We start from the raw sequence: 12,472 nt of genomic DNA on the forward strand, positions 1-12,472 counted from the left end.
CTGCCACTACACAATTTAAGAGCGCTCACTCCAGAAATACAGTTCTCTGCTCTATAAGGAACCTATCTGCCATTAATCTAATAACATAGCCAGAATCTGTTCACACCCTTCTTTTGCAATTCATTGCATAGACGGTCTTTTTTAAAGGGGTGAAAAGGGGAAGCCACATACAAAAAACCCAAATCGTACTAGTCCAACCACTGCTTTGCACCTAACCAAGTGCCAAAGGCCCACCCCAGTAAGACTTCCTTAGTCACTTTACCCCAGCAACATTTAATCTTCCTACAACCAACTGTATAGCTTCTTTCCCAACTAAGCTTTTATTTCTACAGCATGGGTGGGCCAAATGTGGCCCACCAGACCATTCTATCTAGCCCACAGGGCCTCTAAAAAAAATTAGAAAATGAATATTTATCTGCCTGTCACATGGCCCTTGATGAATTGCCAAAACTCAGTAAGCGGCCCTCCGCTCAAAGTAATTGCCCGCCCCATAGACTACGGGAATCAGGCATTTTTCCCAGCTGAACCTGATAATTCCCTCTACCAGGGGCAAATACTTATTCTTAAAAAAAGCTCAGCCTCAAACAACTGATCCTTAAAAGGACAGACTACCCTTCTACAGAAATCTTCAAAGCAGGAGCAGTGGGCAGTGTATAGATTATGATATGGGATGTATTTGGTAGCCATGTTGATCAGAGACAAAAAAATACAAAAAACTAAAACTTTTGGTTCCAAAATGATACCTTTTATCAACTGAGAAATGACAAAAAAAAAATCCTTTCAGTTGGTCTAATAAAAGGTATCATTTTGGAACCAAGAGTTCTAGATTTTTGTGTAGCTTATGATATGACACATAGTTGAGCCATTCTGGTTGCATACAGTAGAGGGCAATGTTACCCTTCCATACAAACTCGTTCTTGTCAAGGTTATACAGTAATTTGGCCAAAAAATGGGTCTGTCTCATGCATTTTTACTCAGTTAAAAGATTTTAAAAAAAATCTTATTCAGGGATTAAAGAAACATTTCAATTAATTTAGTTTATCGGGTAAATAAAAACAAAGGCTTATAAACTTTATTTCAGGAAGTCTGATATAGCATTTTTGTTTAGCTGGATTATATGCTTTTTTTTACATCCAATTAAAAGAATTCATGGTTAAGTTCAAAGTTCAGTCACAACTTCAGCATTAAAAGAGGCCGGCCCCCTCTGTGGTTTGTGGTTTCTCTTGTCATTCTCTTGCTAAGAAGATTGCGCAAGATCTTATAGTAGGAGGTAATAATTTTACTTCTGCTGGTGATTGTTTTTGTTTACTGGTAAATTATATTGATTTTATCACTATAGTTACCCCCTGCTTTCACCATGGAAATAATTATTTTCGATTTGTCATGAAATAATGCATTACAGCATCTGACAAATATATGACATCAGATGCATTTCACATACTTCATAGCATCTGACAAAGTAGGTTTTTGTCTGTGAAAGCTCATTCTTCTCTGAACTAGTCAGTCTTTAAGGTGTCACCCTGCCCTGCCTTCTGACTCACCTGGGTAACCACCTCTATTCATTAGAAAAGTTTTTCAAACTGGACTTTGTTTCTTACAGTATCATCCCTAAAACACAATTGATTTTTTTATTCAAGAAGTCTGAAGAATAATGTAATGGTTTATGGCTATGCCCTGTTAGCCTCAGCCTTCCGCCACCTATGATGGCACCTGAAATGAAATCAAAACTGGCAAATTTTGGACAGCGTCATTTTTCTGCTAATCCAGAATAGTTTAGAGTTAGAAAACCAATAAAACAGAAAATTCTCTTGCATGCGTACATGGTAAACAATTGCCCATTAATAAGCCTCAAGGAACTTAGGAAATGGCAGTGAAGCTGGGCTGCTTGTGTGTGTTGAAATATTTTACATCCCACAAACCTTAATTAACAAAAGACGTGAAGGCTCCAGTTCTGCAGCGCCCCTGAAGAGCTTTGTTACTTGCATTAATGTGTCCAAACCCAAGCAATAAAATATATTACTGAATACAATAATAATCTTAATAAAATAATGATAGCAACATATGAAATAATCAAAGGAATTGTGAGAAATGGATTTGCATTATTTATTTGCATTGCCCCTAGAGGCCCCAGCATGAGTCTGGAGCTCCGTTCTGCTAGATACAAATTGCGAGGGAGATAGACAGCTCCTGTCTAGAAGGGCAGGACCAATCCGTACAGTCTTGCAGTCTTTTAATGAAGATCGAAGGGGAAACAAAAGCACCCAATTCAATAGTATAGGTACTTCCTTGACATCTGATATTTGCTCGCCCCCTTGCCAAGATAAATATTAACCAGGAAATATACCAGCCTGCAAGTATTTATGAGGACATAAAAAATGCTGTTTACGGAGTCGCTCCATTGGTCTACCTTGCTCACTTATCCTGGGTCCCACAGCTAGTGGCTCCTCCATAGAGCTGTCACAATGCATCTGCTGAGGTTCGTGGACACCCCCGACACCTGCCCCTTCTGAGAGCAGAGGGAGACCCTGGCATACGCCCTCCTGGACTGTGCCAGGCCGAGGCCCTTCACCGCCTGCCTCCTCCTCAACCTCCTGCTGCCCTACTCCCATCCCCACACCTTGTTGTTTGTGCACTCCTGGAACATGGCTTCTGGCCAGGTGTAACACCCTCCACACCCAGGGACTACACGGCTGTTTTCCTGTCCTTGGTCTGTTCACCCCTCCAGGCAGTTTCACCGGGGAACGTCCAAGGACTCCTCGGGCTTGTCCGGAGGCCAGCAGGCCCTGCCTGGGGTGCTCTGCTCAGTGGCCCGTCACTTGGAACAATTCACCTAAACCTATGCCCTGACCCCTCGGCCCTGTGTTCTCTTCAAATGTCGTTGCGTCCTCGCCGGCCTCCCGGCTGAAGTGGGTTTTCACCACACACCCGCCCGCGCGCATGCCCACAAGGTCTTGCACTGAACGCCAAGGCGCTGCCGGCATTGCACATGCGCAGTCAATGGGACACGTCAGGGAGGCCCCGCCCCTTCCGCTCCACTTCCGGGTAGAACGGGATGGGGTCGGGGCGGTTGGTGTGGCTGGCTGTTGCTGTAGCAACGGGGCCTCGTGGCGGCGCCATGGACAGCCGCGGGGCTCAGGTCAGCAGGCCGGGCCGGGCCCCTCGGCGGTGGGGGACCGGGCGGGTTGCTTTCCTTGTCGGGACAGGGCAGGGAGGTGCGGAAGGCCGGCGAGAAGGCTTCCGTTGTCCTGCGCCGCGTTGTGTTGCCAGCAGAGCAGGGGAAGCGCTTGGTCCCCTCTGTTCATCGGTGGCCCCGTGTCCGGTTCTGCAACAGGGATGTGAGCAAATTGGAGAAAGTCCAGCGGAGGGCGACGAGGGGGTGACAGGGCTGGAACACGTGCGAGGAGAGGCTCCGGGAGCGGGCTTTATTTAGTCTGGAGAAGAAGAGATGGAGGGGGATTGAATAGCAGCCTTCAGCTCCCTGCACGGGCGGTCGGAAGAGGAAGGAGCCGGATGGTTCTCAGTGGGGGAGATGGCAGGACAAGGAGCAATGGGATAGTTGCAGCAAGGGAAGTTTAGGATGGATATTAGGAAAAAAACTTTCTCCCTAGGAGGGGGTAGTAAAACACTGGAATGGGTCACCCAGACAGGTGGTGGAGTCTCCATCCTTGAAGGTTTTTAAGACCCATCTACACAAAGCCCTGACTGGGATGATGTAGTTGGGGCTGGTCCTGCCTTGAGCAGGGGGTTGGACTCGCGACCTCCCGAGGCCCCTTGCAACACTAATTTTTAGCGATTCTGTGTAGTTGGGCTGAAGTTAGACAAGCTTTCGAATGCAAGACTTTCTTCCTGTCTCTGGGTGAAGGACGCCAGGTGCAGCAAGTCGAGCACTGCATAGGTGAGTGGCTGAGAGAGAGTTTCAAGTGTGGCAGACAGGAAAAAAAACAAAAAAGCTGACCACAGGCAGCACTCGGGTGCCTGGCTTCCTATATTTACAGACCCGAGAAAGAATATCTTGCGTTCCAGAGCTCATCTAACTTTCCACTGACTATGTAAGTGGTCCAATAAAAGATATCACCCTAAGAAATTCTTGCCTCTTGTATTGCTTTTGTCTCTTCTAAAGCATTCATTGTTTTGGCTCCTAGACTATTCTTTGCTTAGGGTGGTCATTCCCTCCCCCCCCCCCCCCCCCAAAAAAGATAGGTACTGCATTTAAAGCTGTGGTTGTTGAGAAGTTTCTGACTAACTGTATGAATCCAGTCCTGCCACAAAACATATGTGAGAATGGCCTGGGGATGCTGTGAAACTGATTCTAGTTCTCACTGACTGTTTTCATTACTGGAACCTGTAGAAATATGTAAAATGTTCAACTGAGATCAGGCTCTCTGCAGGAGTTTTTTTCCACTTGCTAATGCCACGTGAAACTATGTGCGTAGTTTTGAGATCCATGCTATTCTTTAATTTTTAACTTTTTTTCTCTTTCTGTGAAGATATAAAGATTCGGACTTGAAGATGGAAATGTATGACAACCTTGGAAAAGTAGGAGAAGGGAGTTATGGAATGGTGATAAAGTGCAAGCACAAGGAAACAGGCCAGATAGTAGCAATTAAAATATTCTATGAGAAACCAGAAAAATCTGTCAACAAAACTGCTATGAGAGAAATAAAGTTTCTAAAGGTTTGCTGCTTTTGACTTATTTCATTTTTGATTTACAAAATAATTAGCTTTAAAATGAAACTTTCATCTTGAATGGTACATCATTGCTCATGGGCTACTGAACACATAACAAGGAAAGAGCATATGCCAGACAATGCAAAGAAAATTTGAAAATATAACAAATACAAAAGGACAAATCTAAAAAATGTAGCTGTACTTTTGAAAGTAAGTATGGACAGTTATGCATATCAGGTTAAAGGAACTAATAGCATGGGGGTGTGTGTGTGGGTTTTTGGGTTTTTTTAAGAGTTTTTTTGTGGTTCAGCTATGCAAAATTTTAGGACCTGTCGCTACTTTGTGTAGTTTCATAGATTTCTGCACAAGCACAAAGCTATGCTAGATTTGCCTTTTTATACAATTCGTATGAACAGAAGTGAAGCTTTTCTCTCCTCACCCTCCAACACTTCACCCAAAGCTGTGGAGGATGTGGAGTCCTTGTATAAATCACCCTGGTTTAGGTTTTGCGTGTATGCTTCCATCCCAATGCACAGCCTGGGCAAAACAATTACCTAGGTAAGATGCTGTAGTAGCACTTTCTACCCTGGGACAGGTTGTACCTTTTTGTTCTTTTCAGTCCTGGTGTAAATCACATCAGTATATAAATCCATTAGGATATACAAACACCTGTATTCAAATTTAGCCTAGTATAATATATGGTGGCTCAGCTAAAGATAGGAGAAATGTAAAACATGCTATCCATTTCCTACAAGTCTAGATAAATATTTGACCTATGCAGTTAAAAAATGTTCACCCTACAAGTTCTATACTTGCCTCCATCACAGACATACCATTTGAACTTAAGAGCATGAACAGGCATTCATTTGTAGTGTTATAAACGTATAGTACTGTAGTGGTTTACAAGTGTTCCTGCAGAAATAGAGGCTGTTCCCGCAGGGGCTGTGGTAATGGGAAGAATGGCTTTTCCTGGGGTGCTTGTAGAGCCAGTGGCAGCTCTTCTTACTGCCACCCACACCACAGGAACGAGCTTTTTCTGGTGTTTCTATGGGTGGGGGTTGCAGCTCTTCCCACTTCCTTTCATGACAGCCATTAAGGTCCCACCAGGACTCTTTAACAGCTTGTGAGCTGTGGGTGAGTACTGTTTGTACAAACAGCTAGAATAGGGTGAGTACTATGTACTACAAACAGCTAGAATAGGTGCACACTTGGTTTTTGTAGTGCTATAAATGTAATGCCTGTCCATAGCCTAAGTCATATGTATTCTGTTGGGACCAGTCCAGTTGCAACAGGCAATGAGGAAGGAAGACAAAAGTAGAGACAGTGCTACCTTTGTGCATCTTTAGCCTAAAGACTAGTATTGCTGTTTTAAGTTATGCCTTAATCTAATGCAGTGATTCTCGGGCAGGGTGTTGTGGGACCCTGGGCTACCTTGAGATCCTTTCCATGGTACCATGGGGTTCCATGCAATGTTAGCACTGTTAGGTATGCAAACATGATTCACAAGATAAACCCAGAGATTTCAAATAGGAATCCACGGCATCAAAAATATTCTGACCTGTTGTTTTGTTTTGCTGGGTTTTTTTAGTTCTTTGCAGTTTTTTTCTGTAGTCAAAAAGGGGAAACCAGAAGGTGGCATTTTCTGGGAAGTGCCTTGAATCTAAACAGGTTTGAGAACCACCTGGTGTGGATCCCAGGAGGCTGATCTGTCAGCTACAGATTACCTTGTACTTTAACTGACTCTGTGGCACTTCAAACAGGAGAGAATTGTCTCCATTAATATTTTTCCCAGAGATTCCCCAGCATCAAACTAATGGAGTAGAACAGTTTCTCCTATGGGTTCATGGAAGACCAGAACTATGTGGAGGCTCTGCAAGAAAGTGCAGACTGAAGCTGTAATATATTTCCTTGTTAAATATCTTGGATTTGGTCTGCCATACTTGGGCGCCCGCTGTTTGTGAATTTGAGACCCGAGGCAGAAACTAGTCTGTTACATTCAAACGCCAGTTACAAATCCTAACTTGGCATTACAATATGTGTGCAAGTTCTTCAGGCTTTTACATGACTCCTACCCTTCCAGGACATGTTCTTAAAATATGTGATCATCACTGATTTTTATTTAGGTATAGCAGAGGGTTTTACTATTGGGGTGCGATCCTCTGCTCCTCACGAAATCAATGGGAAAAGCCCCTTGCTCTAAATCTGGGCTAATTCTATGGAGCTCAGTGACACTGACCTGAATTGACATCACTGTGAGCCACTACAGTGATAATTTCAGTGTAAACTGTAATTAAAAAGTTGGGACGGATTGTTTAGACCCATTCATAAACAAGTTAATAAAACAGTGTTTCAAAAATATTAGATCTGAAATATAAATATATGGAACCTGCTGTGCATGTTTTTAGCATGATTATTATTTTGACATGGCTTTGTGCCAAATTTGTGCCAATTTTGACATATGGCTTTGTGTTTCCATATCAGGAAAGTAAATGGTTTGCAAAAAAGGGGAGGGGAGGAGCAGTTTATCCTGCCTCCTCACAGTTTGTCCATATCAGAAGTGTTATTTCTGGTTTAATCCCTGTAACTGAGAGCAGTTTTTGGCTCAGTGTTAATGAGGTCAGACAAAGTTGAGGAAAACACTTTCTGGCTTTTGGACCAGAGAACAAGCTCCTTTTCTTGGGCTCCTTAAAGTCTATGTAATGTAATTTTTTTTCCTGATTTAGGTCCTGTGATAGTAACACATGTTTGTAAATCAGCACTTTAGATTCAATATTATTCTGATCAAACTAGCTCACCCAGTTATGGTTTAAATATTGGAGGAAGGCTGGAGGAGAGGGAATACAAATTTGCGTATTTGCATATTTATACTAACCCCCCCATCTGGTCTTGTATTTATGCCTTAGTTAAGGAAAAAAATTATCCTAACTGGAATACAAAGATACAGAAGAAAGTGTTTTTCCTCTTTTGTCAACAGGAATTTCATCATGAAAACCTGGTCAACCTCATTGAAGTATTTAGACAGAAAAAAAAAAATCATTTGGTTTTCGAATTTATTGATCATACAGTTTTAGATGAGCTGCAGTGTTACAGCCATGGATTGGATAATAAAAGACTTAAAAGATACCTCTTTCAGATCTTTCGAGCAGTCGGGTATCTCCACAGCAACAATGTAAGTACTGTATAAAAAGGTAAAAATAAGGTTAGGATCCAGTGGCATTATCTCCTTCCATCATATTTTTTGATGTTGCTTAGTGTTTATCTTCCAGAAATTGAAATTTTAAGTCTTTGTTGAAGAAATTCTAGCTTCATAATAACTGCTTAAATGTCCTCTTGCCCTTCCAGTACATTTTCTTAAAAATGTGATTGTTGCTAATTTGTATTTAGGCACAGCTGAAGGTTTTGCTGTTAAGGTGTGATCCTCAGTGCCTCATGAAGTCAGTGGGAACAGAGCCTCTTGCTCCAAATCTAGGCTAATTCTGTGAACTTCAGTGGCACTAACCTGAATTGACAACAGAGAGTGACTACAGTGACACTTACAGTGTAAACTGTAATTAAAAAATTGGGACAGATTGTTTTTATACCCACTCATAAGCAAGTTAAAACAGTGTTTCAAAAATACTAGATCTGGAATACAAATAAAAATAAGCACTTTATTAAAAGATAAAAATAAGGTTAAAATCCAGTGGTGTTATCTCCTTCCATCATGTTTTTTGATGTTACTTTGTGTTCATCTTTCAAAATTGAAACGTTAATTCTTTGTTGAAGAAATTCTAGTTTCATAATTATTGCTTCAATATTTCCAGTTGGATTTTGATCTGCAGAATTGGAACACTAGTGCGGTATAAGCCGGGACATTAAATGTGCCTAGACACATGCAGGGAGGCAGACTTGATTAATCGAGTCTGGAGCATGGTAATTGCCAAACTCCAGCATCACGTATATCATTGTCCCCATGCTGAAAAATGGCAGTGGGGGTGCTTTAACTAAAACTTGTTCAACAAGCTTTAATTAAAGTGTGCCCCCCCCCCATTTTTCAGCGCAGAGATGCTGATACATGTGATACTCTGGGTGCTTTAATTAGAACGGCTCTTGGACTCACTCTAATTAAAGTGGTGACTTCTAGAATTTAGGATCTTTATCTTCTTGCATGGTTGATACCAGCATGGCAGAACTGATTTGGCTGTTTCAGTTTGTGCTTTTGGAGATGTTGGAAAAAGGGAGCTGTTGTGTTTCTTAACAAGGGAGCTGTTGTCTTTCTTAATCAAGTTGTTTTCTGCTTTTCCCCTTTTGTCCAGATCATACATCGTGATATCAAACCTGAGAATGTTTTAGTGTCACAGAATGGAATCGTTAAACTTTGTGATTTTGGCTTTGCTCGGACATTGGCTGCTCCTGGTGACATTTATACTGATTATGTGGCTACACGATGGTACAGGGCTCCAGAACTGGTATTAAAAGACACTGTGTATGGAAAGTATGTATTTTTGTTTATGTTCCTGATTATTACGCTAGCATGGAGCATCGTTTGTGGGATGTGCACTAGGAGTACAACATAACACACGCACAAGTTAACAAATAAATAAATAAATTTTCTTCAGCCTCGAGCAATATTTTCAAAAAAGTAGTTAACATCAAAAATTGTGTTAAGCCATTTTAAGGATTTAAAGATCTGTATCACAAACCAAATATCTAATACTGGACATGATGGGAAGTTTTAGAGGAACATCAGATGATGCTGTGTCACAGAATTTAAACAACAGCTCTTGTTTTGATAGGAAAATTAAATATGCATAAAGAACTTCTATTCCTAGTAGCCTACAAAGTGTTGTCCATGTATATGAGCTCATATATACAGCTAGGTTTGATCCTGGACTGACTGAAGTCGGTGGCAAAGCTCCTACTGATCTTAGTGCTGTGTGAGCAAGCCTACAGTCTACCTTTCATTATAACAATATCCTGATTTTTGTGGACTGTATAGATTCTTTTCAGTATTAGGCTCAATACTAGATGGATGGTAGCCCTTCAAGTATTACTATACTGGAAACACTATTATCTTTAATCAGATTAGGATTCTTCTCTTAAAAAGAGTCTAAAAATCAGATAAAGTAAGATACAAAAATTGACAATTCAATGTGAACTTCTTAATCAACAGCAAATTCACTTGCATTATATACAACAATGCAATTATTTCAGCTGGAGGGCTGCTTAATAACTTTTGGTGCGTGGTCAAGAACTGAAAGAGTAGCCCCATTCCTTGACAGGTGCCACAGCCTCTGATTGCCATTTTGGGACCAGAACTCCCACCCCGACCTTTGCCACTGGAAGTGTCCCGTGTCCCGTCCTCGCCACCCTTGCCTGTCCTGATTTACATGGACTTGCATAGTGTATATAGAGGGGATTGCATAATAAATCAAAATTAAGTCTTACTCTTGTGTATATATATGTGTGTGGGGGGGATTTGGGGGGTATGAGGTTTGTGAAGGGGTGTGTGTGGGGGGGGTTGGAGGGTTTTGTGAAGAGGTGGGGTGTAGGGTTTGTGGGGGAGTATGGGTGGGTGTGGGCCCTGCCACCACATGCCGCCCTGCCCCCGATGGTGCCCAGTACCCACCGGTGGTGGCAGCAGCATGCAGTGGGCCCTCGGGGTGTTCCTGGCCCATGACTGGCTCCATGTGGATCAGAGGCATGGAGCCAGCCTAGCCCAGGATAATGGCATGCAGCTCCCACCTGCAGTGTTGGGAGCCACACGTGCTGGCATAGAGCCAGCCTGGTCTGATTCAAAGGTCCATGTCTGTGGGCTGGGCTGGCTCTGTACCACCATGTGCAGATCCCAGGGTTCAACCAGAGCCTCCAGGAGGCTCTGCCTGTAGTGTGCCAGGAGCAGCCTGAGGGCTTGTCGCCTGCTGCTGCCACTGGCGCTGGTGGGGGGCTAAGTGCCATGGTGGAGGGGCCCACACCTAGCCACAAAACCCACCCCTCACTCTAATGCTACATGAGTTAAAGGAAGGTTTTAATAGATAATTGTTTTGTAGCTAAATGTAGAAATAGTATTTCATAAATACTTGTGAAGACCTTTTTTTAGAAAGCTATTACATTATTTCTAATGAAATTAATTTTTTTATATTTTCAGATACTCTGGTACTTTTTATTTTTTTTAGATATTTTAAGACCTTCTAAGTTTTTCTCTATAAATAGCAGCTCTTTGCTAAGTTTTATCCTTGCTTCAGTTTTGTCTTGCTGAGCACTTTGTTTCCTGATCTTAGACCTGTGGACATCTGGGCTTTAGGTTGTATGATCATTGAAATGGCCACTGGGAATCCCTATCTGCCTAGCAGTTCTGACCTAGACCTGCTTCATAAAATTGTGACTAAAGTAGGTGAGTACTGTCGAATGTAGTGCAGACAGTATTTAAGAACAACTTTGACATGCTGTGTTAATTTGATTGCTGTCTGTGTATAAATGTAGGTAATGGCATAAACAATTTCAGGACTGGCTGCGAAGACACTTGCTATAAAATGTTAATTATTGAACAGTGGTACTGTTTCTGATGTGACAGGTATTTTTTTAAGCTCTTAACTTAGCCTGTGTGGCAAATGGCAGTTTTCCTATCATGTCCAAGACATTGCCTGGGCAAAGACTACATCAGCAAAGGGCAGTCTGGAATTAACAAAGTATTACCTATTCATATCAAATCTTATCTTGTCAGGTTTATCAGTAGCATGTAGAATTTAACGGAAATATGAGAAAATGAAATTTAAATGTTTGGTCTAGGGGCAGGTCAAAGCATTCTGGGGCTATGCTATTGCATCCAGATACAGACATATAAAGTACACTGATATAGAAGGTTGTCTTCATTTCTTTATTTTGGCCTATATGACAGTGTGTGTGAAATTCATAGAAAACAGACAGGCAGTTATGAATTACTGACCTGTATGTCCATAGGTGGGATCTGGTATTGTAATTAAATCATGATGATCACCACCACCTCAAGTTAATAGTCAGTTTGCAGTTTTGGACATAGCTAACTGGATATTGGGTACAGAGTCAGTCAATAGATATGATTTAGTATAGCTTGACTGAAGAATATATGTAATGCTTGTTTTCAAGATTAATTACTTTAAACAGTAAACACTATTCATTGTAAGGTAGCTCAAATAATATCCTAATCTTACTGTTAAACACTCTAGTATTTTTTCCTTCTTTGGTGCTTATGGAAGGTGCTGCAAGTACTATATAATAATAAAGGAATGCCAGTTAAAGATGTAAAGAAAGCAAATGTTCTATTTTGAGTGCTTGTACATATACGCATTCAGATAGTGGGTGAGTGTGTGCCTCAAACAGTTGGGCTTGGAGACTTTTGCGTAAGCCGTACTCATGGAATCTACATGCACCGTGCCTTGCCCTGTGCTTGGCGTGAAAAGAGAAACAGGGGTGGAAAAGGGTTTTATAGCAGTTGCTACTTGTTTCTAAAAAGGAAGGAGAAAGAGTGGCTTATCTTAGATTTGAGCGTATGGTTGAAGGAGTTGGGTTTTCCCAAGTTTGACATGATGGTGTTAGCCACTATTATACCATCACTAAAATGATGGTACTAGTTTGCAGCTGTCAACCTTCAAGATGCTTGCTCTCATCACGCCGTCCCATTCTATCCTTCATTACACTTATCATGCTCTCCCACAGAAAACAATTCCATTTTGGGATGTTCCAGGACCCTTGCTAATACAAGATCCTTCCATTTGGCCTCTCAGACTTTTGCAGATGATGTCCCATCTCAGAAGGACCCGTGTCATAGACTGCCTTTCTTGTGCAA

The 12,472-nt window shown here is 41.9% G+C and overlaps 1 protein-coding gene across 4 annotated transcripts in view; it reads left to right on the forward strand.

Moving 5' to 3' along the window:
* Positions 1–3,006: 3,006 nt before the first annotated feature.
* CDKL3 (cyclin dependent kinase like 3) overlaps positions 3,007–12,472 on the forward strand; it is a 34,360-nt gene continuing 24,894 nt past the window's right edge. The window contains exons 1-6 of one of the 4 annotated variants that reach the window (XM_090064653.1): positions 3,046–3,136; positions 3,804–3,895; positions 4,488–4,674; positions 7,643–7,837; positions 8,964–9,142; positions 10,929–11,041. In XM_090064653.1, coding sequence (XP_089920779.1) covers positions 4,510–4,674; positions 7,643–7,837; positions 8,964–9,142; positions 10,929–11,041 — 652 coding nt within the window. In that variant the 5' untranslated portion in view covers positions 3,046–3,136; positions 3,804–3,895; positions 4,488–4,509. The other 3 variants (XM_090064652.1, XM_090064651.1, XM_090064654.1) reach the window with 3 other exon arrangements.

This window comes from Crocodylus siamensis, chromosome 10 (genome assembly GCF_052110815.1).
Source record: "Crocodylus siamensis isolate JL-2025a chromosome 10, ASM5211081v1, whole genome shotgun sequence".
NCBI classification, from domain to species: domain Eukaryota; kingdom Metazoa; phylum Chordata; order Crocodylia; family Crocodylidae; genus Crocodylus; species Crocodylus siamensis.